Source organism: Bos indicus x Bos taurus, chromosome 12 (genome assembly GCF_003369695.1).
Source record: "Bos indicus x Bos taurus breed Angus x Brahman F1 hybrid chromosome 12, Bos_hybrid_MaternalHap_v2.0, whole genome shotgun sequence".
In the NCBI taxonomy this organism is placed as follows: domain Eukaryota; kingdom Metazoa; phylum Chordata; class Mammalia; order Artiodactyla; family Bovidae; genus Bos; species Bos indicus x Bos taurus.
This window is the reverse complement of record NC_040087.1, coordinates 75,582,307-75,605,662: the sequence shown is the minus strand read 5'-3', so window position 1 is coordinate 75,605,662 and position 23,356 is coordinate 75,582,307. Positions and strand designations below refer to the sequence as shown.

At 45.1% G+C, this 23,356-nt stretch overlaps 1 protein-coding gene across 3 annotated transcripts in view; it reads left to right on the top strand.

The window, feature by feature from the left end:
• Nucleotides 1–576: 576 nt before the first annotated feature.
• The window catches only part of DOCK9 (dedicator of cytokinesis 9), a 287,020-nt gene continuing 264,240 nt past the window's right edge, over nt 577–23,356 (top strand). For 2 of the 3 annotated variants that reach the window (XM_027557873.1, XM_027557871.1), the window contains exon 1: nt 592–720. In XM_027557873.1, coding sequence (XP_027413674.1) covers nt 592–720 — 129 coding nt within the window. Of the gene's footprint in view, nt 721–23,356 lie in introns of all 3 variants that reach the window. The other variant, XM_027557861.1, reaches the window with a different exon arrangement.

Sequence of the window (23,356 nt, the reverse complement as noted above, 5' to 3'; positions counted from 1 at the left end):
GGTCTTCGGACGTGCGGCTCCGGGGAGTAATCGGACCCGGGAGGAGGCGCCCCCACCCCTTCTTACTCCCCTCCCCTTGGGGTCCCCACCTGCCCCGCCAGGGCTCCGGGACGGCGAGCAGCCCGGGCCCCGCCGCACCAGCCGCGGGACCGGCGGGGGCCCGCCGTCCCGCCGCGTCGGCCCCTCCCCGCCCGCCCCGCCCCGCCCGCCCGCGCCGCGCCGGACACCCCGCCCCGAGGAGGCGGCCCGGCGATCTGCCGCCGAGCGAGGCTGGTGGCATGGGGGAGCCGCCGCCGCCGCCACACGCACGGTCTTTCCTAGCGAACCCGGGCGCCGCTCGGAGCATTAGCGACCCGGACGCCTAGGGACGGGGGGGGTGGCTAGGGGCGTGACATCCAGCGGAGGGCGCGGCCCGGGCTGCGCCTCCCGGACGCGCGGCTAGCCGCGGGGCGGTGGGGGCAGCGGGCGGGCGGCGGCGCCGGGAGAGTCGCCGGCGGGCCGGGCCGAGCGCCCAGGGCGCACCTGGCGGCGGCGCGGCCCGGCCGGACTGCGGGAGCAGGCGCGGCGGCGGCGGCGGTGGCGGCGGCAAGGATGTCGCAGCCGCCGCTGCTCCCCGCCTCGGCGGAGACTCGGAAGTTCACCCGGGGGCTGAGTAAGCCCGGCACGGCGGCCGAGCTGCGGCAGAGCGTGTCGGAGGTGGTGCGCGGCTCGGTGCTCCTGGTGAGTGCGGGACCGCGGAGGGAGACGGGAGGGCGGGCGGCCACCCCCTTCGCGTTCCTCTAAGTCGACCCGGCGGGGGCAGAGCCACCGACCCTCCTGGGTCTGCAGGATTAAGAGGTGGTGGAGGAGGCGGGTGTCGGACCGGGGAGAAGGGAAGATACGGGAGAGGGCACCAACTCCACCCTGCGCCCGTGGGTCCTCTCCCCGCTGCTGTCCACCTCCCTCCTGGGAAATTTCCTGGGAGGGAAATCGCCATCTCCTTCATTCCAACCCCCACCCCCCAACCCCAAGTTTACCAACTGAGAATTTATTCTCTCCTTTCCTCCATCCCTCCCACCCCACCCTTCTCCTCCTCCCTTATTTCGGGGGGTGGTGCTTGACACCTGTGGCCTGGAGGGGCGCAGGGGAATGGATGTGGGAGCTTCCTCTTCCAGTCCGACACCCAGGGTGGGATACGGCCCCGCGGACCCCCTTTGGGTGGGCTGAGCCCCAGAAGGGCAGGGGTTTTGTAATCTCTCTTCCACTCCCTCCCCCTAGCCGGCATCCTGAGATTTGAGCGCCTCTTACGAAAGGTTAAGAGGCTTGCTAGGAATCGCTGGTGACTTCCGCAAGAGTGCAAATGACTACGATTTGGGGGATTCGTAGCAAGCTGCCCCGGGGATTAATCTGGTCCTAGCAGAAAGTCTTTTGAACATAGGCCTCTGAGTGTGAGGAAGATGAAGTTTTAAATCAACTTTTCGACTACTCGGGCTTGGTCCTGCTGTATTTGGAAACGCAGTACGCCCTGATCGCTTGGACGGTGCGAGAGGAGCGATGTCTGAGCAGCAGCGTGCCCTCGTGGGTAGCTGGACACTTTCAGCAGCTCCTTGCACCGGGCTCTGGCGTTTGTTTTCTTGGAAGGGGCTTGTTTGTGGGTGAGTGACTTGTGCTTGTTGGGCCTTGGAAGTGATTCTTAGGGCTTCGTGGGGCTGTGTGTGGGGTATTGTCTTGGTGGATTGCTGGGTCCCTTAACACAGGGCCTGGCTCATCCTTTTGGTGGCAGATAGATGCCCTTCCTGGCCAGACACAGAATGACATGTGTGATGTTTGTGGAGAATGGAGATGAAGCTTCACTGATTTCCATAGCTAGTTGGCTCAGTTTTATTTTTCTCTCCATGGCTCTGACAGCTCTCTCTAGATTCCTTAAACTCCAATCTGTTCAGTAATAAGGAATTTTTGTTTTTCTGTTTTTACTGAAGTTGATCATTTGATGATAAGGAGTAAAGTGGGAATTGATAATGACCAAAACCTGGGATCTCTTCCTGCCTTTCATTGCTTTGGCCTAAGTAGTATATCCTGCATCTTCCTGACTTTTGCCAACATGTGTATGTTAAGGATAAACCCCACAAACATCTGTGGCATCCTGTTCTGTTGTGAAAGGAAACTTAGTTCTTTTAACTGGGGGCACTAATAATATCCCACTATTAGAAATTTGAATCAAAAGAAGAATAAATAAAATCATGAGTTCCATACTGCAGGCAGACCTGGACTGAAAAGGAGGTTCTAATTTAACAAGCCATTAGGTCAAGTACAACACTGCTCACCACTGCTGTGCAGCAGTCCTTGAATTCAGCAGCCTTTCCCGTAGGAGGCTGGCCTGCTGATAGTGACCCAGTAGTATCCATTCCCGTGTGTGACATGCTGCTGCTGTGTTCCATCTCACGACACGTTAACAGTACATCTCTTTTTCCCTGGACACCCTGAAGCATGAACAGTCAGACGTTTGGCTGATGTCTCAACTCTTAGCGATGTCCACCTGCAACCGCTTGTCTGATGAAACAAACTCAAAATATGGGAAAGTCAAGTGGGCCTCCTTGGGCCTTTGAACGGCTCCCGAGCTAAAAGGGAAATACGTTGCAGTGGTTCTGCTTTGCAGATGGAGAGAATTTGGAATAACTTACAGATACTAAAAATTACCCATCACCCTCACCCCCCTCACCTCCTGCCGGGTACTCTGCCACCACCTGCTGCTTCTTGCTGCTTCCGTGTCTGTCAGGAAGCCACAGCAGGTGCACCTGTCTCGGCTTAGTTCTAGGAAGGTCTAAGAAGGTACCCAGACCCTTGCAGGAGGCAGAGCAGCAACCAGCCCAGGGTTTGGAATCCCAGGGTCCGCTGATCAGCCTGGACGGAGGTAACACTCTGCTCCGTCGGCAGCCTGAGTCAGTGCTAATAGCATAGTAAGCACACAATAAACGTTTCTTACCTAGCTGACTACTGTAGCAGTTCTGTAGATTGACTGAAAGGAGAACACAGAGTACAGACTTAACTAGCTCTTCTCATGCTTCTAGTACTGCTGAATGGCTGTGACATCAGAAACAACAGAATTAAGTAATTCAGTGGGTGATAAAGGCTGCCATTAACAAATAAGGTGTACTCATAGATTTTTGTTTGTTTGTTTGATAGGCTCACTTTTTATAGGCTCAGGTTTGTGGGCCTTTAAAGATGATATTAATTTGTAAACCTTGGAAAAAATGCAAAAAAGTGGAGAGAATATCATAATGAACCTTCATAATCCATCAACCAGATTCAATAATTATCAAGATTTTGCTAAACTTGCTTTAACTATCCCGCTTTCCCCCTCCATTTTTGTGTGATTGCGAGTTCTATGGTGCCCATCATTCATCCAGTTGTTGTTTAGTTGCTAAGTCATATTATTAAAAATAGGTATATTTTCCCACATAACTGTAATGCCATTATGTCAAAGTTAGCAATAATCTGTTGAAATACTCTTCAGACTTCCCAGTTTGCTTCAGAAACATCTTTGAATGGTGGTAGTTTGTTCTCATCAGGATCCTAAAAAGTTTTGCTGGCCGTTTCAAATGTGGTTTGTTCTTTCATGAGCTTTAGAATTAGTAATGACGGAGTGAACCCTCCCGGGAGTCGGGAGTCCTGGGTTTAACCTGAGAAGTTTGGTAGTGCAGAGCGTGGGCTCTGAAGTCAGAGCACCTGGGCTGTAGTTCCAGCTCTGCCCTGTGCAGTCTTAGGCACATAATTCAGCCTTGGTGAGTTTTCTTACCTGTAGCACAGCAGAGATAGTATTTGTACTTACTTTCCATGGTTATTGAGAGGATTTAGTGAGCAGTATGGGTAAAGCTCTTAAACGGTGCCTGGTCAATATCCTACCAGTACTTAAGTCACCCTGGGTTGGTCCCTTAATTTCTCTGCACCTCAGGGCTCCTGTTCTTGTAAATGAGAAGCTGTTCTAGATTGCTCTAGAGTCCCTTTCCCGACCAACAGGCTTCGATTCAAAGATGCTTTTATAGGAGTTGTTGTCATTGTTCAGTCACTAAATTGTGTCCGACTCTTTTATAAGAGCAGTAGAACTACTGCTACTTGTAATGTTCCTAACTGTGGAAGATGTCATTTATGATTTTGGGTAGTGAAAGAAAAATCGTCACAGTTCCAGAATCAGCTTTCCGTGATTGAGCACAGTCAGGAGGGCAGCATGTTCAGATCATAGGCAAGCTCAGGAAAAAAACTAGAAATAATTCCCTGAGCAGTGTTGAGTAGTGATTGGACCTTTCAGATGTATTAAAGATAGCATCGTAATGGCCTAGATCTAAGGAAGTATACCACCCAGGGCCTAAAAATATCCTTTCTCTGAAAGATCTGTGTGAATATTGGGACGGGGCCCTTCACGTGGGTTTGGCAGCTCCACGTGCTTGGGTATTGCTGCCCAAGTCACCTGGCCTCCTTGCCGATCTTATCTCAGCGTGCCCAGCTTGAGGCCCTCCTTCGCCATTAAGTCCCTGCTGGTGACACCATTCCACAGGCATCCGAGAACCCTGCAGTGTGAGATGAAGTAAAACCAAGTTAGGCCGGCACCACAGTTCCCTTTTTGTAACTGGAGGGGGACGGACAGGCATGATAATCTCCGGAGTGCCGCCCTGGGGCCCTTCTCACCCTCCCAGTTCTGTATGATCCTAGGTAACCTGAGACCCGAGAGGTGGTGTTCTTTGAAATCCCCAGATAACGTAAAACCTCATTTTGGCTGTAATTTTAAATCAGATAGGATAGTAAATCGGTAACTGGACTGGCCTGGGCTTCACCTCACCGTCTTTCTCCACCCTCTGGTGGAGTCCCAACAACAGAAATGTCCCAGCATACAGGAAGCAGGGCGAAGGCCCATCTCCAACTCGATAATCAACAACAGGTGTGTGTTTCTTTGGTTTCTGGTCTATTTGAATATTGGGAGACAGGAGAGCATTCGTAATGCCTTGAGTTTGAAAAGGGAGGAGTGGAACTGTGAAACCTTTATCCACGTTTGTCGAGGGCCTGTTCTGTTCTAGGACTTTTTGCTGGGTGCTGAGGATCTGCTGTTGTTTAGAGCAGGCTCTTGCCTTGAAGGGTTTATGATCTAAACTCTCAGCAGGTGGATAGGTCAGTCTTCAACACAAGGATAGCAGTAGGCTGAAATACATCAAACACATGTGAAGGAACACATACTAAGAAGGAGCAGAGAAAGATGACGTAACAGAGAATTGATACACTCAGGAAAGGGTTTGTGAGGAACTGAACGGGACCTGGGAGATGCCGAGACAAGGGAGACTTTTCTCCCAGAAAGGAATGAGAGGCAGAGACCAAGCACATACTTCGAAGGCCTGGCTAGGCCAAGAGGGAGCAGAGCAGCTTGGGCAGGGAAGGGTAAGGTTTAGGAGGAAGGGAGAGAAGTTTTGAGAAATACAGTTGCTAACTTGGAGGACAGTTTTCAATGACTGGCTGAGAACAGATCATAAAATAGACGTTTTTTCTTCTTGTCTTTTTGAAACCTATTTTAGGAAAGAGGTTCAAACCAGTCCCTGAACATACTCTTCTTAGAGATTGTTCCCTCTGCGTAATCTTGGGGGTAAATTATGTGACAGTTTTGTGTCACACAGTCCTAAGGACACAAAGTGAAGTCTTTGGCATAGAACAAAAACGGGCCTCTGTGTGTGTCAACTTTTAGGGTACACATGAGTGAGCAGTAAGTCAAACATGGTGGGTACACCACTGAGTAAATTATATCACAGAAAAGTATTGACCCCACCTTATATATCACATACTGAAATAAGTGATAACTACATGTAAGAGATACACGTAAAACAAGTCAAAGAAACAGCATAAAACACGGATGAATAATCATGTAAGGGTAGAGAGGGGTTTCTTTGAAGATTGAAAGTAAAGGACAAAACCAGTTTGGCCTGGGCCTGGGAGGTGAACTCAGGGCCTTGCCGTTGATGAGCAGAGGACTTTGATCAGGTTTCTTCACTGTCTCAGTTTACTCATCTGAGAATTGGGATTGTTGGGTATTATTATCTCAGGGAGTTCTTAAAATAAAGATTAAAAGATTTAATGTGTGTAAAGATACTTAATAGTAAGTGCTTAACAAAGGTAAGCTCATATTGTAATGAAAGATTGCTCATCTTGACTAAATGAATCTGGAGACAGCACTTACTAAGCACTTACTGTGTCCTAGGATATGTGTCAGGGCTTTACACATGGGAGGTCGAGTCATTTCAAGGTCAGAGGCTGTAAGTGGGGGAATCTGTGTCTGGAACCTGGGGACTGTGGCTTCAGACCATGTGTCCCTACTCACCACCCTGCCTCCTGCCTCCTCAGGCAAGCACTCAAACCTACGTTCTCTGTGTCACAAGCACTGTAAATTTAAAAGCCAGTAATAAGCTTAGAAACAATATTTGTCCTCTTCTGTATATCTATATCTCAGTCATAGTGTTAAGTTTTAAAAAAATATAATGAGAGCTCTTAGGAGTCAATTAAAAAAAGAAAAATATGCCGGAAGAAAAATAGGAAAGGACTTTCATAGGTAGTTCCTCAAAGAAAGGAATACAGTTAGCCAATAAAGAACAGGAAAAAAAAAAAAGTTCAGCCCTGCCAATGATTACAGAAACACTAATTAAAACAGGATGCTATCTTTGCCCGATAAATTTGCAAAGATAGAGAAGGTTTTGCAAGGATGGGCGAGCCAGGCACTTTTGTTTGCAGGGTCGCCTCATCTCACAGTTCCATTCATATGGCATTTTATGAGAATTGTGTCTCCTAGGTTTTTTAACGCGATGAATGCTATGACTACTTGAGCTGGGCTATATGTATCAAGAACTTTAACATGCTCCATTCTTTGGCTCAGTTCTTAAACAACTGTAGGAACTCCCCCTGAGGACTGGACTGAAATATACCTAAATGACAGCGTCTAAAGTCACAGTGCTGAGGGTTCAGGGCAAAAAATGTAAACCACCGACCCACTGCAAACTCTCTAAAGGTCTTAACAGTAATCTAAATGAATTGTGGGGTTGGGTTGTTTATGATGCCATGAAGTTTAGTTTTAGAAGAATAATGACTTGAGAAAATTCTTCCCTGATCATGTCGGGAGGCAGTGAGGCCTGTGGTCAAGTTCGGGGACCTGGGTTCTGTTACCGCTTTAATACTAACCACGGGGTGACTTCAGGCTGTGGCCCCGCAGCCTGGTTCTGCCCTTAGTGTGGGGCAGAGTCTCAGTCCTCACCCCTTAAGCCATGAGATGGCCCCTGCCTTGAAAGAGGTGGGTTTTCTTGTGCCAGGAAAGCATGTGGGGTCTCCCTCATAGGTTCTTGGGTTTCCACCCATCCCTTTGGCTTATGTTCTGTCGGCTAAAGCAAATCTCTTGGCCACACTCCCAACTGCAGAGGGCAGGGAAGCCTGGTCCCGCCTGTGGGCCTTTGGAGAGCGGAGGTCTGTGGTGAGCCTCGCTCCGGGCTGCTGCCGCCTGCCACCCCGTCCTCCGGCTCCTGCCTCTCCTCTGGCCCCTGCCGGTTAACACCCTTCCTCTCTGGTCTCTGCTTCCACTTTTACTCCATCCCTAGGACTTCAGTTCTGAATCCTTAACGCACCAGTTGGAATAGGAAATGGCAACCCACTCCACTGTTCTTACCTGGAAAATTCCATGGACAGAGGAGCCTGGTGGGCTACAGTCCATGGGGTCACAAAAGAGTCGAACACAACTGAGTGCGCTGCACACCACACCGGTGCCCACACTGCCTCCCGCTGCCCTGGGATTAGGAGCCTCTTCCCTGGACTGTAAGGTACTCTCCTTACTAGGCACCACCTGTGCATTGCTCACCAGCCCGGCTTTTCCATCTTCTGGTTGCCAGGCTCTCTCGTACCCCACGGCCTTGGCAAGAGCTCTTGCCCCTGCCTCGTATAGAAATCACCACCCTGCCTCCTTCCTCATGGCCAGGCCACCCGCCTGGGTCTTTGGAACTGTGCCTGCAGGTCCTTGCCTCTCAGAGGCCTTGCCTATCCACCCAGACTGTTCTTTCCTTTGTACCCCTTAACACAAGTTATATATTGATGGATACATATGTTTGTGTGACCTCTGTTTCCCTCCCTGGCCTATTGGTTCACTGTGGTTTCCCCAGTACCTGGCAATTAGCAGGGGCTCAATAGACATATAGGAGAAGGTAATGGCACCCCACTCCAGTACTCTTGGCTGGAAAATCCCATGGACGGAGGAGCCTGGTGGGCTGCAGTCCATGGGGTCGCACAGAGTCGGACACGACTGAAGTGACTTAGCAGCAGCGGCAGCAATAGACATATATTTTTTAAAATTTTTATTGAAATGTAGTTTATTTACAATGTTGTATTAGCTTCAGGTGCACAGCAAAGTAATTCAGTTATGCATATATATATATAAGTACTTTTGGCATCACCAGCTCAATAGACACGAGTGCGCAAACTCCGGGAAATAGTGAAGGCCGGGGAAGCCTGGAGTGCCGCAGTCCATGGGGTCGAAGAGTTGGACATGACTGAGTGACTAAACAGCAATAACTGTATATTTTGATGATGAAAGATTCCTAAAGTCTCTACATCTGACATGTTTTGTTTTAAAATCTTTTTTTGATTCCCCACTGCCCCTAATTTGTCTGTCTCCCCTGCAATTTCTATTTATTTCATTCCAGCTTGTCTCCCTCCGCCAGGTTAATTTTCCTAATGTACAGGATGTGTTGTATCATTAGTTTCTCATTGCCGCCTGATAGATTTGATAACATTCATGTAAGTAAGAATGCATCATTTTGGGGCTGGCCCTTTGTCTGCTTTAGTTTAGGAAAAAGTGGTTGGCAGTACACCTGTATGACCTTTGCATAAGTTTTGAGAGCGGCTACACAGTTTAATTTAACTGTAACTTGGTGATGGCTAGGGAAGCCTGGCGTGCTGCAGTCCGTGGGGTCGCAAAGAGTTGGACACGACTGAGAGACTGAACTGACCCGAACACATTTTAGTACAAGTAAAGTTAATTTCCTTTTTTAGGGCAGTTTGTTTTCACCAACTCTGTTGAACTCCAGTGTGTAAAATGACACAGTGATCTGATTCTTATGTTAGGTATTTGGTAACTCGTTTATCTGAGAGCAAAACAAAAACACAAAGAATAAAAATCTGGAAGTGTTTTTCTATCACTAGAGTCATCAGTTCTGCAAATCATCAAGGGTACTTGGATGAGGAAGTTTTTTTCGGTTTTGTTTACATCTCTGTCACTTTTTCTTGAATGGACTCCTTTAACTCTTATCAGCAAGTTGAAGGCAAGGAGACTTATAGTCTGATCAGGACTCTAATGCCAAATGGTGTGTTGGAATCTCCCTGTCCCCCATTTCTTTGAAGTTGGCAGGAATAAATCCAGTTAAGATAGTGCTTGGGTATGTTTGCTTAGGGAGGCTGGTTGGGTCAGTGCGTGTGTTAGAGACATGCCCACTTAATTTATTATAGATTAACATTTGTTGAATGTTAATCTGAAACTGAATCTGAAAGCAAATGTCAGTGAACTGCCTACGGTCTCCATTGGCCACGAGAAGTTTATTCTCAAATTCTTTTGTATTTACAGATTCACATACTGTTTTCATAGAGAAAATACACATTCTGACATATAGATTAAGGAAAGTTCTTTACCATGAAGAGTTAAAAAAAAATAAACAGTGTATATAGGTTGTTCACTTTTTAAAGTATAAACACTATTTTGTTGATGAAGAAGTATTATGGTATATGCTAAGTCACTTCTGCTGCTGCTGCTGATGCTAAGTCACTTCAGTCGTGTCCAACTCTGTGCGACCCCATGGACGGCAGCCCACCAGGCTCCCCCGTCCCTGGGATTCTCCAGGCAAGAACACTGGAGTGGGTTGCCATTTCCTTCTCCAATGCATGAAAGTGAAAACTGAAAGTGAAGTCACTCAGTTGTGTCCGACTCCCAGCGACCCCATGGACTGCAGTCTACCAGTCTCCTCCGTCCGTGGGATTTTCCAGGCAAGAGTACTGGAGTGGGGTGCCATTGCCTTCTCCGTAAGTCACTTCACTTGTGTTCAACTCTTTGTGACTGCATGGACTGTAGCCTACCAGGCTCCTCTGTCCATGGGATTTTCCAGGCAAGAATACTGGATTGGGTTGCCATTTCCTTCTCCAGGAAGTAAAAGTCGCTCAGTCATGTCCAACTCTGCGAGCCCATGGGATTTTTTAGGCCAGAATACTGGAATGGGTAGCTATTCTCTTCTCCAGGGGATCTTCTCGACCTAGGGATTGAACCCACGTCTCCCACATTGCAGGCGGATTCTTTACCAGCTGAGCCACCAGGGAAGCCCAAGAATGCTGGAGTGGGTAGCTTATCCCTTCTCCTCCAGTGAATCTTCCCAGCCCAGGAATTGAACTGGAGTCTCCTTCATTGAAGGCAGATTCTTTACCAGCTGAACTGGCAGGAAATACTGGAATGGGTTGCCATTTACTTCTCCAGGATATCTTACTGAACCAGGGAATGAACCCAGGTTTCCTGCATTGGCAGGAGGATTGTTTACTCTTTGAGCCCCCAGGGAAGTCCATTAGGAAGGAGGACAGATAGAAACAAAAAGCAAAAATGATGATTAATCTAAAAAATTAAGCTATGCTCTTGTTTCAGGAATAAGGTAAATATCAGATGTTTAGTCTCTGACTTCTGGGACACAGGAAATACCCTGGTATACCCAAGTTCTGTTAATAGGGGAGTAATTCTGTGACAAGTGGTGGTAGGATATATTGGATAAGAACCTGGGCTCAGGAGATCCTAGACCCAGCTCTTCAGAGAAAGCCCTGCTTTCTCAATCTCTCGACCCCAGGAATGGATATCATAATGACACTTTCTTGTAGATGTTTGTGGTGATTAAGTGAGAAGATGCGTAAAAAACACTTAGAATATGGTCTGGTGCACAATATATACCCAATAGTACACGCTTTTGTGATTTATGAGGGCATCCTAAAGGAATATCATATAACTCTAATAGAGCTCCTTCAGGAGAACTTATAACAGGAAAATTATAATGTTGGGTGAAAAAGAAATAGTACGTGGAAACATTAATAGGCATGTCACAGTTGTGAAAGAAATAACCTGTGGGTAAGAGAAATTTTGAAAGAAAATGCATGAAAAGGGAATATGACTTGTTCTTTGTATATTCTAATGTTTATCTAGCTTTCATAAGTGAATAGATAATTATCAAGAAAAAAGTAACGAATATAGAAGGAAAATTTTGGTGCTTCTTTAAGACACTCCAGTTAGTACTCTTTGAAAATTGTACCTCTTAACGTTTATGTACGTGTGCACCTTAATGTAAAATGTGTGCCTGGAATAAGATATACACGTGCATCTTGGTAGCAGAAATATTGTCAACCAGTTAAGAGTTCTGTTTTGAATGTTCAAGGAGGAAGGAGACCCAGGTTAAATAATTAAATCTTGCGCTTGGCAGTTTTATGAAATCCTTTCCAAAGAACATCTTGCTTGGGCCTCTGGAAAATCTAGTTAGACAGACAGGGATAGTGAGTTTTGTTTTTGTTTTTTTTTTTTAATTTCTTTTTTGATGAGGAGACTGCAGACTAGAGAAATCAAGTGACTCACTTAAGGTCACCTGGCTGATAGCTGACATTTTTTCTTGATAAGATGGCAGGGACTGTCAGAAGATATCATTTTAAAATTTGAGTTTCTCAGAAACTTTTAAATGGTTAACTCAAATCATTATATGCCTTTCTGGAAAGTACCATGAATTCTCTGGGTTGGTAGAAATCATACTGTTTTGGAGGTAAAAGGTAGTTTAGAGGTTGTGTGTTCCAGCTTCCTAGTTTTACAGATGAGGAAGATAAGGTGTGCTGTGGTTAACTGATTTGTCTGTGGTCATACAGTCTGTATTACAGACAGGAGTGAGATCCAGTTTATGGCTCTTGATCCCATGTATTTTCTGCTGATCACAGGAAATAATTGAATTTACCTTGTTTGCTCTTGCATTTCATCAAATATCTTTACAGACTGTGGTAATCAGATAATATCAGAATATGAAACATCTATTTGTACCATGATCTCTTTCCCGTTTATATATTTCATTAGTCCTAAGCCAGTTTATGGGTGATTGACATTCATTTTTCCATAAGCCAAGAAATACATTCTTCATTTCGGTTTAAGGAATATTAGGACAGAGAGAAAGAAATAAAAAAGCCAGAATGACAAGATTAATCTAACAAAGATCTCAATAGAAACTTATTGATGAAGGAAGAATTAATTTAGTAGTCAAATAATATTTTTTAAGGGATATAAGATCATAATTTTATGTGTACTTTGGTTAAAATAATTATGTAGCTTGAGGGAAAAAACCTTTCCTGTACCTACTAACCTAAAGTTCTTTAATGTAGAATAATAAACTCTGTTAATCTAGGTCATTTTACCTTTCAGGCTGCTTTCCCTTGGCTAAAATAAATATTCAGCTATAAATGGCAGTTTGTTCAAGTTATATCATTACAGAAAGAGTTGCGATTGTAATACTATTTAGAGAATTTATTTAATCTGTCATTCTAACATATTGCTGTTTTCTTAAGTAGAAAGCAGAGTTCCTATGGTGATAGCAGAGGTGCCATAATATTTATAGTATATTACATTCATTTATAAACCATTACACTAGCTAGAATTTACAGCGTATTTAATCTCTGAAGTTAACTTTTTTTTTTCTCTCCAGTCTTTTAATATGTTCATAGCCATTTAAAATGTTTTTTATTCTTGGAAGAAAACCTTCTGAGAGAATGTTGGTTATTTGTTTTCAAAAGAACAGAAATAACTATTTTATGATTTTTTTTTATGGAAGAATGTGTGTACTCTACTGATTTCTTTGTAGGTGATTTTGTGAAAAACCAATTAATACATCAAATTTTAATTTATCAGAAGCCAATTAATGTATCAAATTTGTTGTTCTACAGTCCCTCAGTCCTGTCCGCCTCTTTGTGTCCCCATGGTCTGCAGCATGCCAGGCTCCACTGTCTCCTCACAGCTTCATTGAGTCATGCAAGCCCCTTCACCACAGCAAGGCTGTGATCCATGCAGGGGACTTAAAACTAGAAGCCACTTAAACCCGAGATGGGCTGAGATTCCTGACACAGTGTGTTTCTCCAGTTACTGTATCAGGCGTACCTGCTGGAGACTGTCTAGGTGGGATGGTGGGGATGGGCTCCTTTGGTGGATACTGGGGAGAGGGGTCCAGAATAGCTTCCAGAATCTGAGAGAATCACAGATGTCCTCTCCCATAGCTTCAGTTGTTGGAAATGACCAGGAAGAGTCCTGACTTCTTTGCTTACCACTTGGCGTCTTGGTGTCTTAAAGCAAGCCCCACCCACCTACCCCCCATCCTCCCAGCATGCCGCAGTGAGCCCCATACTCCCTGTCAGGAGACCTGGACTCCCCCTGTGATGCCCGCCTCTTCATGGTCTTGACCCAGTGTCACCTGTGCGACGTAGGGGGACGCTGACCAGCCTGCAGGGGATTTAAGCTCCTTTCTGACCGGGTTTTTTGCTCTGGAGCCTGGCCTGGTGCTGCCCTGGAGCTCATTTCCATCAGAGGTGACCTTTGGGAGAGGAGGGGCAGAGGCCAGACGGAGCCCAGTCTCCTCTGCTCCAGGCTTCCTCGTGATCTTCTCTATTATCAGGCCAGGGTATCTTGCCCTGGAGCCTCCTGAGATTCAGCTTCTCTTGTTTATCCTTTAGTTGGGATCTTAGCAGATCTTGAGGCATTTTTTTCTATTTGGCTACTTAACAATGACATTAGCAGACAAAAATGCCCTGTTGTTAATACCATTTTTTAAGCTCTTGTGCTGTAATGTTCACTAGATCCCCAGTTGTCTCTGGTCATCAATGTACTCAATAGACTCTGAAGGATAAACATTGAGATAAACCTTGTCCTCGGAGAGTGTGCAGCCTAGAGAGAAAAGGAGCGCAGACAGGACCCAGGGAGCTCTTGGGTTGGTGTTCTCCTTCAACAGTCTTTTGCCTCTTGGCTGTTTGCACCCTGGAAGGAAGAAGGACAGTTGCGACGAGAGCAGGTCAAGTTCCTAGGAATGTGCTGAGAGTGAAGGTGGCTTTTGGGGGACCAGAAGCGTACTGGGACCTCAACTATTACACTGCTTTCCTGAGACCCAGGAAACATGAAGCTTGACCTGCATGTTCACTGTAGGAGTAGTGACAGGATGTTTGTCTCATGAAGGTATTAAATAGAGGAAATGCACCTCAATGGGAAGAGTGCAGTGGGAATTGTGGGTGAGGCTCAAAGGCACCGACCAGGAGCGCAAGAGAGGGAGGGAAGGGGTTTCATTTTTATGATAATGTTGCTATTGACGTCCTAAAGAGGCCTAAATTAAGATCTTTAGCTGTGCACAAGTAATTTGCCAACTAGGAAGAACAGATTGGGCATTTAAGAGATTTATTTCTCATGGCATCTAAAATATGTTCTGAGTTGCAAAGACCCCCAAATATGCAAGGATTTGAATCTGGATCCTTATTTAGTCCTTACGTCATATGAAACTTATGTTAAATAATATAGTATCATATTAACATATTAAACTTATGTTAAATAATATGGTAGTGTATTATCATAGCTATTTATATTGCTATCATTGAGGGTGTAAGAACTGTAAAACCTCAGCTTTCTTCAGAAGTGAAAAGGAAACCAATTTTCGTGGGGCTCCAGATTAAAAATAATCTGAATTGATTGTGAGAACTGTGCATGAAAAGGAAATTCAGTTTTTTATGCAAAATTGTTGGTGACTTTAAGCTCTGTGGAACACAGATTTGCAGGGTGCTATTGCCTGGGTTTTCAGTGATTGTAAAAGATAGTGACTACTTAGCATGGGGGCTGTTGGAGGCAAGGTGACATCCTGCTGATTGCAGTTAGGCTAATACTGAGAGGTGACAATACTGATAATGATATGTAATAACAGGCGTAGCTGATACATGACAAGCGCCACTTTTCAAGTGCAGAGGAATATCTTTATTCATAAAATACTAAAACTGGTTCTATGTAAAGGTACGTTACTTGGTTTAGGCTAAATTCTTATTTAGTTTCATTGATTGATTTTGATTTTTGCTTCCTACTTTAAGACTGTATGGATTATGTTAGTAAGCCCTTGGGAAAAGAAATGAACAAGTGCTTGACTGACAAATAAATATACATATTACAGGTGCTTCCACATCTGTATTTCTATGTATCTGAATAGATTTTAAGTTTTTAATTGTACTATGCCAAAGCTTTTGACTGTGTGGATCACAATAAACTGTGGAAAATTCTGAAAGAGATGGGAATACCAGACCACCTGACCTGCCTCTTGAGAAACCTGTATGCAGGTCAGGAAGCAACAGTTAGAACTAGACATGGAACAACAGACTGATTCCAAATAGGTAAAGGAGTACGTCAAGGCTGTATATTGTCACCCTGCTTATTTAACTTCTATGCAGAGTACATCATGAGAAACGCTGGGCTGGAAGAAGCACAAGCTGGAATCAGGATTGCTGGGAGAAATATCAATAACCTAAGATATGCAGATGACACCACCCTTATGGCAGAAAGTGAAGAAGAACTAAAGAGCCTCTTGATGAACGTGGAACAGGAGAGTGAAAAAGTTGGCCTAAAGCTCAACATTCAGAAAACGAAGATCATGGCATCCGGTCCCATCACCTCATGGCAAACAGATGCTGAAACAGGGGCTGACTTTATTTTTCTGGACTCCAGAATCACTGCAGATGGTGATTACAGCCATGAAATTAAAAGACGCTTACTCCTTGGAAGGAAAGTTATGACCAACCTAGATAGCATATTCAAAAGCAGAGACATTACTTTGCCAACAAAGGTCCGTATAGTCAAGGCTATGGTTTTTCCAGTGGTCATGTATGGATGTGAGAATTGGACTATAAAGAAAGCTGAGCGCCGAAGAATTGATGCTTTTGAACTGTAGTGTTGGAGAAGACTATTGAGAGTCCCTTGGACTTCAAGGAGATCCAACCAGTCCATCCTAAAGGAGATCAGTCTTGGATATTCATTGGAAGGACTGATGTTGAAGCTGAAACTCCAATACTTTGGCCACCTGATGTGAGGAACTGACTCATTTGAAAAGAACCTGATGCTGGGAAAGATTGAGGGCAGGAGGAGAAGGGGACGACAGAGGATGAGATGGTTGGGTGGCATCACCGACTTGATGGACATGGGTTTGAGTAAACTCCAGGAGTTGGTGATGGACAGGGAGGCCTGGCGTGCTGCGGTTCATGGGGTTGCAAACGACTGAGCGACTGAACTGAGTGAACTATAGTTGATGTTCAATATTATATGTTACAGCTGTACAGTATGTATGTGAAGTGAAAGTTGGTCCTTTGTGTTCGACTCTGCGACCCCATGGACTATGCAGTCCATGGAATTCTCCAGGCCAGAATACTGGACTGGGTAGCTATTCCCTTTTCCAGGGGATCTTTCCAACCCAGGGATTGAACCCAGGTCTCCCGCATTGCAGGTAGATTCTTTACCAGCTGAGCCACCAGGTTAATATTGATTCACAATTTTTAAAGGATATATTCCTCTTACAGTTGTTATAAACTACTCACTGCATTCCCCATGTTGTACACATGCACGGAGTTAATTGAACATCCGTTGGGCTCCTGCCTGTGCCAAGCACTGAGCACCTAGGGGGAACCAGGATGAATAAGATATCCTTTCCTACCTTGCTGAAGGACTGATAGGGGAGAGAAGATGGCCAAATAAACTTTATACATGTTTAAACTGAAGATGAGCTTCCCACGTTGTTCAGTGGTAAAGAATTCACCTGCCAATGCAGGAGATGTGGGATTGATCCCTGGGTCAGGAAGATCCCCTGGAGAAGGAAATGACAACTCAATCCAGTGTTCTTTGCCTGGGAAATCCCCTGGACAGAGGAGCCTGGTGGGCTACAGTCCATGGGGTCGCAAAAGAGTCGGACACGATTCAACAACTAAACACGAATAACAAATCGAAGATAAGAAAATTAATGGTTACTCAGCAAAGAGCCCATCTTTGCATGAAATGTTCCCTTGGTATCTCTCATTTTTTTGAAGAGATCTCCAGTCTTTCCCATTCTATTGTTTTCCTCTATTTCTTTGCATTGATCGCTGAGGAAGGCTTTCTTATCTCTCTTTGCTATTCTTTGGAACTCTGCATTCACATGCATATATCTTTCCTTTTCTCCTTTGCTTTTTGCTTCTCTTCTTTTCACAGCTATTTGTAAGGCCTCCTCAGACAGCCATTTTGCTTTTTTGCATTTCTTTTTCTTGGGGATGGTACAATGTCACGAACCTCTGTCCATAGTTCATCAGGCACTCTATCCATCAGATCTAGTCCCTTAAATCTATTTCTCACTTCCACTGTATAATCATAAGGGATTTGATTTAGGTCATACCTGAATGGTTTAGTGGCTTTCCCTACTTTCCTCAATTTAAGTCTAAATTTGGCAATAAGGAGCTCATGATCTGAGCCACAGTCAGCTCCTGGTCTTGTTTTTGCTGACTATATAGAGCTTCTCCATCTTTGGCTGCAAAGAATATAATCAGTCTGATTTTGGTGTTGACCATCTGGTGATGTCCAAGTGTAGAGTCTTCTCTTGTGTTGTTGGAAGAGGGTGTTTGCTATGACCAGTGCGTTCTCTTGGCAAAATTCTATTAGCCTTTGCCCTGCTTCATTCCATACTCCAAGACGAAATTTGCCTATTACTCCAGGTGTTTTTTGACTTCCTACTTTTGCATTCCAGTCCCCTATAATGAAAAGGACATCTTTTTTGGGTGTTAGTTCTAGAAGATATTGTAGGTCTTCATAGAACCGTTCAACTTCAGCTTCTTCAGTCTTACTGGTTGGGGCATAGGCTTGGATTACCATGATATTGAATGGTTTGCCTTGGAAATGAACAGAGATCCTTCTGTCATTTTTGAGATTGCATCCAAGTACTGCATTTCGGACTCTTTTGTTGACCATGATGGCTACTCCATTTCTTCTAAGGGGATTCCTGTCCACAGTAGTAGATATAATGGTTATCTGAGTTAAATTCACCCATTCCAGTCCATTTTAGTTCGCTGATTCCTAGAACTAAATCTCCTGTTTGACCACTTCCAATTTGCCTTGATTCATGGACCTAACATTCCAGGTTCCTATGCAATATTGCTCTTTACAGCATCGGACCTTGCTTCTATCACCAGTCACATCCACAGCTGGGTTCTTTTTGCTTTGGCTCCATCCCTTCATTCTTTCTGGAGTTATTTCTCCACTGGTCTCCAGTAGTGTATTAGGCACCTACTGACCTGGGGAGTTCCTCTTTCAGTATCCTATCATTTTGCCTTTTCATACTGTTCATGGGATTCTCAAAGCAAGAATACTGAAGTGGTTTGCCATTCCCTTCTTCAGTGGACCACATTCTGGACCTAACAGAAGCAGAAGATATTAAGAAGAGGTGGCAAGAATACACAGAAGAACTGTCCAAAAAAGATCTTCACGACCCAGAGAATCACGATGGTGTGGTCACTCACCTAGAGCCAGACATCCTGGAATGTGAATTCAAGTGGGCCTTAGAAAGCATCTCTATGAACAAAGCTAGTGGAGGTGATGGAATTCCAGTTGAGCTGTTTCAAGTCCTGAAAGATGATGCTGTGAAAGTGCTGCACTCAATATGCCAGCAAGTCTGGAAAACTCAGCAGTGGCCACAGGACTGGAAAAGGTCAGTTTTCATTCCAATCCCAAAGAAAGGCAATGCCAAAGAATGCTCAAACTACTGCACAATTGCACTCATCTCAATGAGTACTTTACTCATTACTTTGAGTAAAGTAATGCTCAAAATTCTCCAAGCCAGGCTTCAGCAATATGTGAACCGTGAACTTCCTGATGTTCAAGCTGGTTTTAGAAAAGGCAGAGGAACCAGAGATCAAATTGCCAACATCCACTGGATCATCAAAAAAGCAAGAGAGTACCAGAAAAACATCTATTTCTACTTTATTGACTATGCCAAAGCCTTTTACTGTGTGGATCACAATAAACTGTGGATAATTCTGAAAGAGATGGGAATACCAGACCACCTGACCTACCTCTTGAGAAACCTATATGCAGGTCAGGAAGCAACAGTTAGAACTGGACATGGAACAACAGCCTGGTTCCAATAGGAAAAGGAGTACGTCAAGGCTGTATATTGTCACCCTACTTATTTAACTTCTATGCAGAGTACATCATGAGAAACACTGGGCTGGAAGAAGCACAAGCTGGAATCAAGATTGCCGGGAAAAATATCAATAGCCTCAGATATGTAGATGACACCACCCTTATGGCAGAAAGTGGATAAGAACTAAAAAGCCTCTTGATGAAAGTGAAAGAGGAGAGTGAAAAAGTTGGCCTAAAGCTCAACATTCAGAAAACTAAGATCGTGGCATCTGGTCCCATCACTTCATGGGAAATAGATGGGGAAACAGTGGAAACAGTGTCAGACTTTATTTTTGGGGGCTCCAAAATCACTGCAGATGGTGATTGCAGCCATGAAATTAAAAGACGCTTACTCCTTGGAAGGAAAGTTATGACCAACCTAGATAGCATATTCAAAAGCACAGACATTACTTTGCCAACAAAAGTCCATCTAGTCAAGGCTATGGTTTTTCCTGTGGTCATGTATGGGTGTGAGAGTTGGACTGTGAAGAAGGCTGAGCGCTGAAGAATTGATGCTTTTGAACTGTGGTATTGGAGAAGACTCTTGAGAGTCCCTTGGACTGCAAGGAGATCTAACCAGTCCATCCTAAAGGAGATCAGTCCTGGGTGTTCATTGGAAGAACTGATGCTGAAGCTGAAACTCCAATACTTTGGCCACCTCATGCAAAGAGTTGACTTATTGGAAAAGACCTTTATGTTGGGAGGGATTGGGGGCAGGAGGAGAAGGGGATGACAGAGGATGAGATGGCTGGATGGCATCACCCACTCGATGGACATGAGTTTGAGTAAACTCTGGGAGTTGGTAATGGACAGGGAGGCCTGGCGTGCTACAATTCATGGGGTCACAAAGAGTCGGACATGACTGAGCCACTGAACTGAACAGCAAGGAGAGTAGTGGAGGGAATCATAAAGAGCTTAATGAGGATGGTGGCAATTTGAGCTGGAAGTTGATTTGAGAGATGACAGCTCCTCTGGGTAGAGGGACCCTAAGGTGAAGGTCTTGAGGGAGGAAGTCTGCTGAACGTGGTCTTTTGAGTCTGGTGTGCTGTTGGGAGAGCAGCCAGATCCTGGTGACCCAAGGAGGGCTGGAAAGAGTGTGTGCTGGGTGTGAACTTTTTTCTTTGTTTGGGTTTTTGCACTGGAAGGTGCCTGGATCAGAGCTTTGCTAAGGAAATACGGTGACAGCGATGCTGAGCCCAGTGGCTAGGGTGGGGATGGAGACAGAGAACTGGGGGTTTAGATGTTACTTATTGTGCTTTGCCATAATTAGGCAAGAGGTAAAGAGGTCATGTGTAAGAAGAATTTTGGGATAAAGCTGGTAAGTATTTGAGCCTGATTGGATTTGGTTTCAGTGCAGTTCAGTTGCTCAGTCATGTCTGACTCTTTGCAACCCCATGGACTGCAGCATGCCAGGCCTCCCTGTCCATCACCAACCCCCGGAGTTTGCTCAGACTCGTGTCCGTGGAGTCAGTGATGCCGTCCAACCATCTCATCCTCTGTCGTCCTTTCTTATGCCTTCAGTCTTTCCCAGTATCAGGGTCTTTTCCAATGAGTCGGCTCTTCACATCAGGTGGCCAAAGTATTGGAGCTTCAGCTTCAGCATCAGTTCTTCCAATGAACACCCAGGACTGATTTCCTTTAGGATGGACTGGTTTGATCTCCTTGCAGTGCAAGGGACTCTCAAGAGTCTTCTCCAACACCACAGTTCAAAAGCATCAATTCTTCGGTGCTCAGCTTTCTTTATGGTCCAGCTCTCACATACATAGATAGCTTTGACTATGCAGACCTTTGTCAGTAAAGTAATGTCTTTGCTATTTAATATGCTGTCTAGGCTTGTCATAACTTTTCTTCCAAAGAGCAAGCATCTTTTAATTTCATGGCTGCACTCACCATCTGCAGCCATGGATTGGTTATTTATTTAGTAAATATTTACCAATAATCCTTCCACCTCCTGCACCGGGGTGAGCTGGGTGGTCCATGGCTAAGTGAGATTGGGAAGCTGGAGGCATTAAACATAGCCTTAGGTTGCAGGTGGGAGACCAGGAAGGAGGTGACATAGAAATCCGAGAACACTCACGCCTCTTCCTCAGGCTTTGAAGGGAGTGTCCAGCGTCCAGTTTATCTGGTCTCCTGCTTTCAGATAAACAGACAGGTGAGAGTCTCATGTCCCACTCTCCACCCCCACTGGAGAAGGGGATCAGCAGTGAGCTGCTAGGGGCCTTCCTTTTTTAGAGTGTTTAGGGTAGAGCAGATAGCTTTAAAAACCCATGTTGTCCTTTTTAAACTGCTCCGTAATTAGCGTGCCCCAACCAGCTGCCTTCTCCACCACTATGTCCTCAAGGCTCATAGTCTGCCTTCATATCAGTTTTCTGGAATGACCTTTCCCCCCGTCCCCTTTTAAGGAAAAGTTAAAGCCTTTAAAAATGGTAGGTTCATAATTATTTAGAGAGAAGATAAATAATAAGTAATTCATTTTGTGCACATTTCTGTCATTTACTTGGTTTAGACAAGAGATTATAAATGTGACTGCTTTGTACAATGGGGCCCCAGTTCATCTTTGGATGTGAGCTTCTTTAACATTTCTGATACAAGCTAAGTCACTGCATGGGTTGATAAATTATAGATGGAAAAGCGTTCTCAGTTTTCCTCCTCTTGGATTTCTTTGCTTCCTTTGGCCATAGATCTCGCCTCTTTGAAATCCCATCTTCCTTTGATACTGTTGCTGTTGTTCAGTTGCTAAGTCGTGTCCAGCTCTTTAGGACCCTGTGGACTGCACGCCAGGCTTCCCTGTCCTTCACTATCTCCAGGAGTTTGGTCAAACTCAGGTCCATTGAGTTGGTGATACCATCCAGCCATCTCATCCTCTGTCATCCCCTTCTCTTCCTGCCCTCAATCTTTCCCAGCATCAGGGTCTTTTCCAGTTAGTCTGCTCTTCACCTCAGGTGGCTGAAGTATTGAAACTTCAGATCAGTCCTTTGAATGAATATTCAGGACTGATTTCCTTTAGGATGGACTGGTTTGATCTCCTTGCAGTCCAAGGGGCTCTCAAGAGTCTTCTCCAACACCACAATTTGAAAGCATCGGTTCTTCTGCGCTCAGCCTTCTCTGACATCTGTACACGACGACTGGAAAAAGCATGACTTGGACTACATGGACCTTTGTTGGCAAAGTGACATCTCTGCTTTTTAATATGCTGCTAGGTTTGTCATAGCTTTTCTTCCAAGGAACAAGCGTCTCTAAATTTTGTGGCTACAGTGGCTGTCTGCAGTGATTTTGGAGACTGTGGTCGCTCCCTGGCTGTTCCTCAGTATGGTGACAGTGGTAGTAGTGCTAAGTATTTTTCGTGTGTTTGTCGCTCTCTCACTCTTCCCTTTTCTGCTTCCTCATGTCCCACACCCAGGTAAGGCCCAGCCCTAGGATTTGGTAGGACTGTGTATATTACCCCGCCGCCAGGCCCTTCTACTTTTTTCAATATAAGTCTGAATCTTAAAATGAGGAGCTCATGATCCGAACCACAGTCAGCTCCAGGTCTTGTTTTCGCTGACTGTATAGAGTGTCTCCATCTTCAGCTGCCAAGAATATAACCCTGAATATTCATTGGAAGGACTGATGCTGAAGTTGAAGCTCTAATACTTTGGCCACCTGATGTGAAGAGACAACTCATTGGAAAAGATCCTGATGTTGAGAAAGATTGAGGGCAGGAGGAGAAGAGGATGACAGAGGATGAGAAACTGGGGCTTCTGGGCCATCACTCATGGTGTGACTTTGGGCTCACCGGATATGAACAGGTTATCATGTCTTTCTGGTGTGCCCTGAGATTGCTTTTCCTCTTTTACTTGTCCTCATTCTTTCCTGCTTGGACTCTGTCTAGACATTCTGCACAAACCTTAATGATGATTTTTCTCTTTTGTTTCCCTAATGCTTCTTTACAATTTTTCTAACATTAAAAAGGATTCCTTCTGTTGATGGTTTTCCTGGACCCCTTGTCTTCTAAACCGTGTACCTTTCCGTAGGCCTTTTCCTGATTCTGTCACTTGTCTGCCAATGGCCGGCTTTTCTTTCTGCGGAAGGTGGTGGTGTGATGGATGCCCAGCAGATAGATATTAACACCAG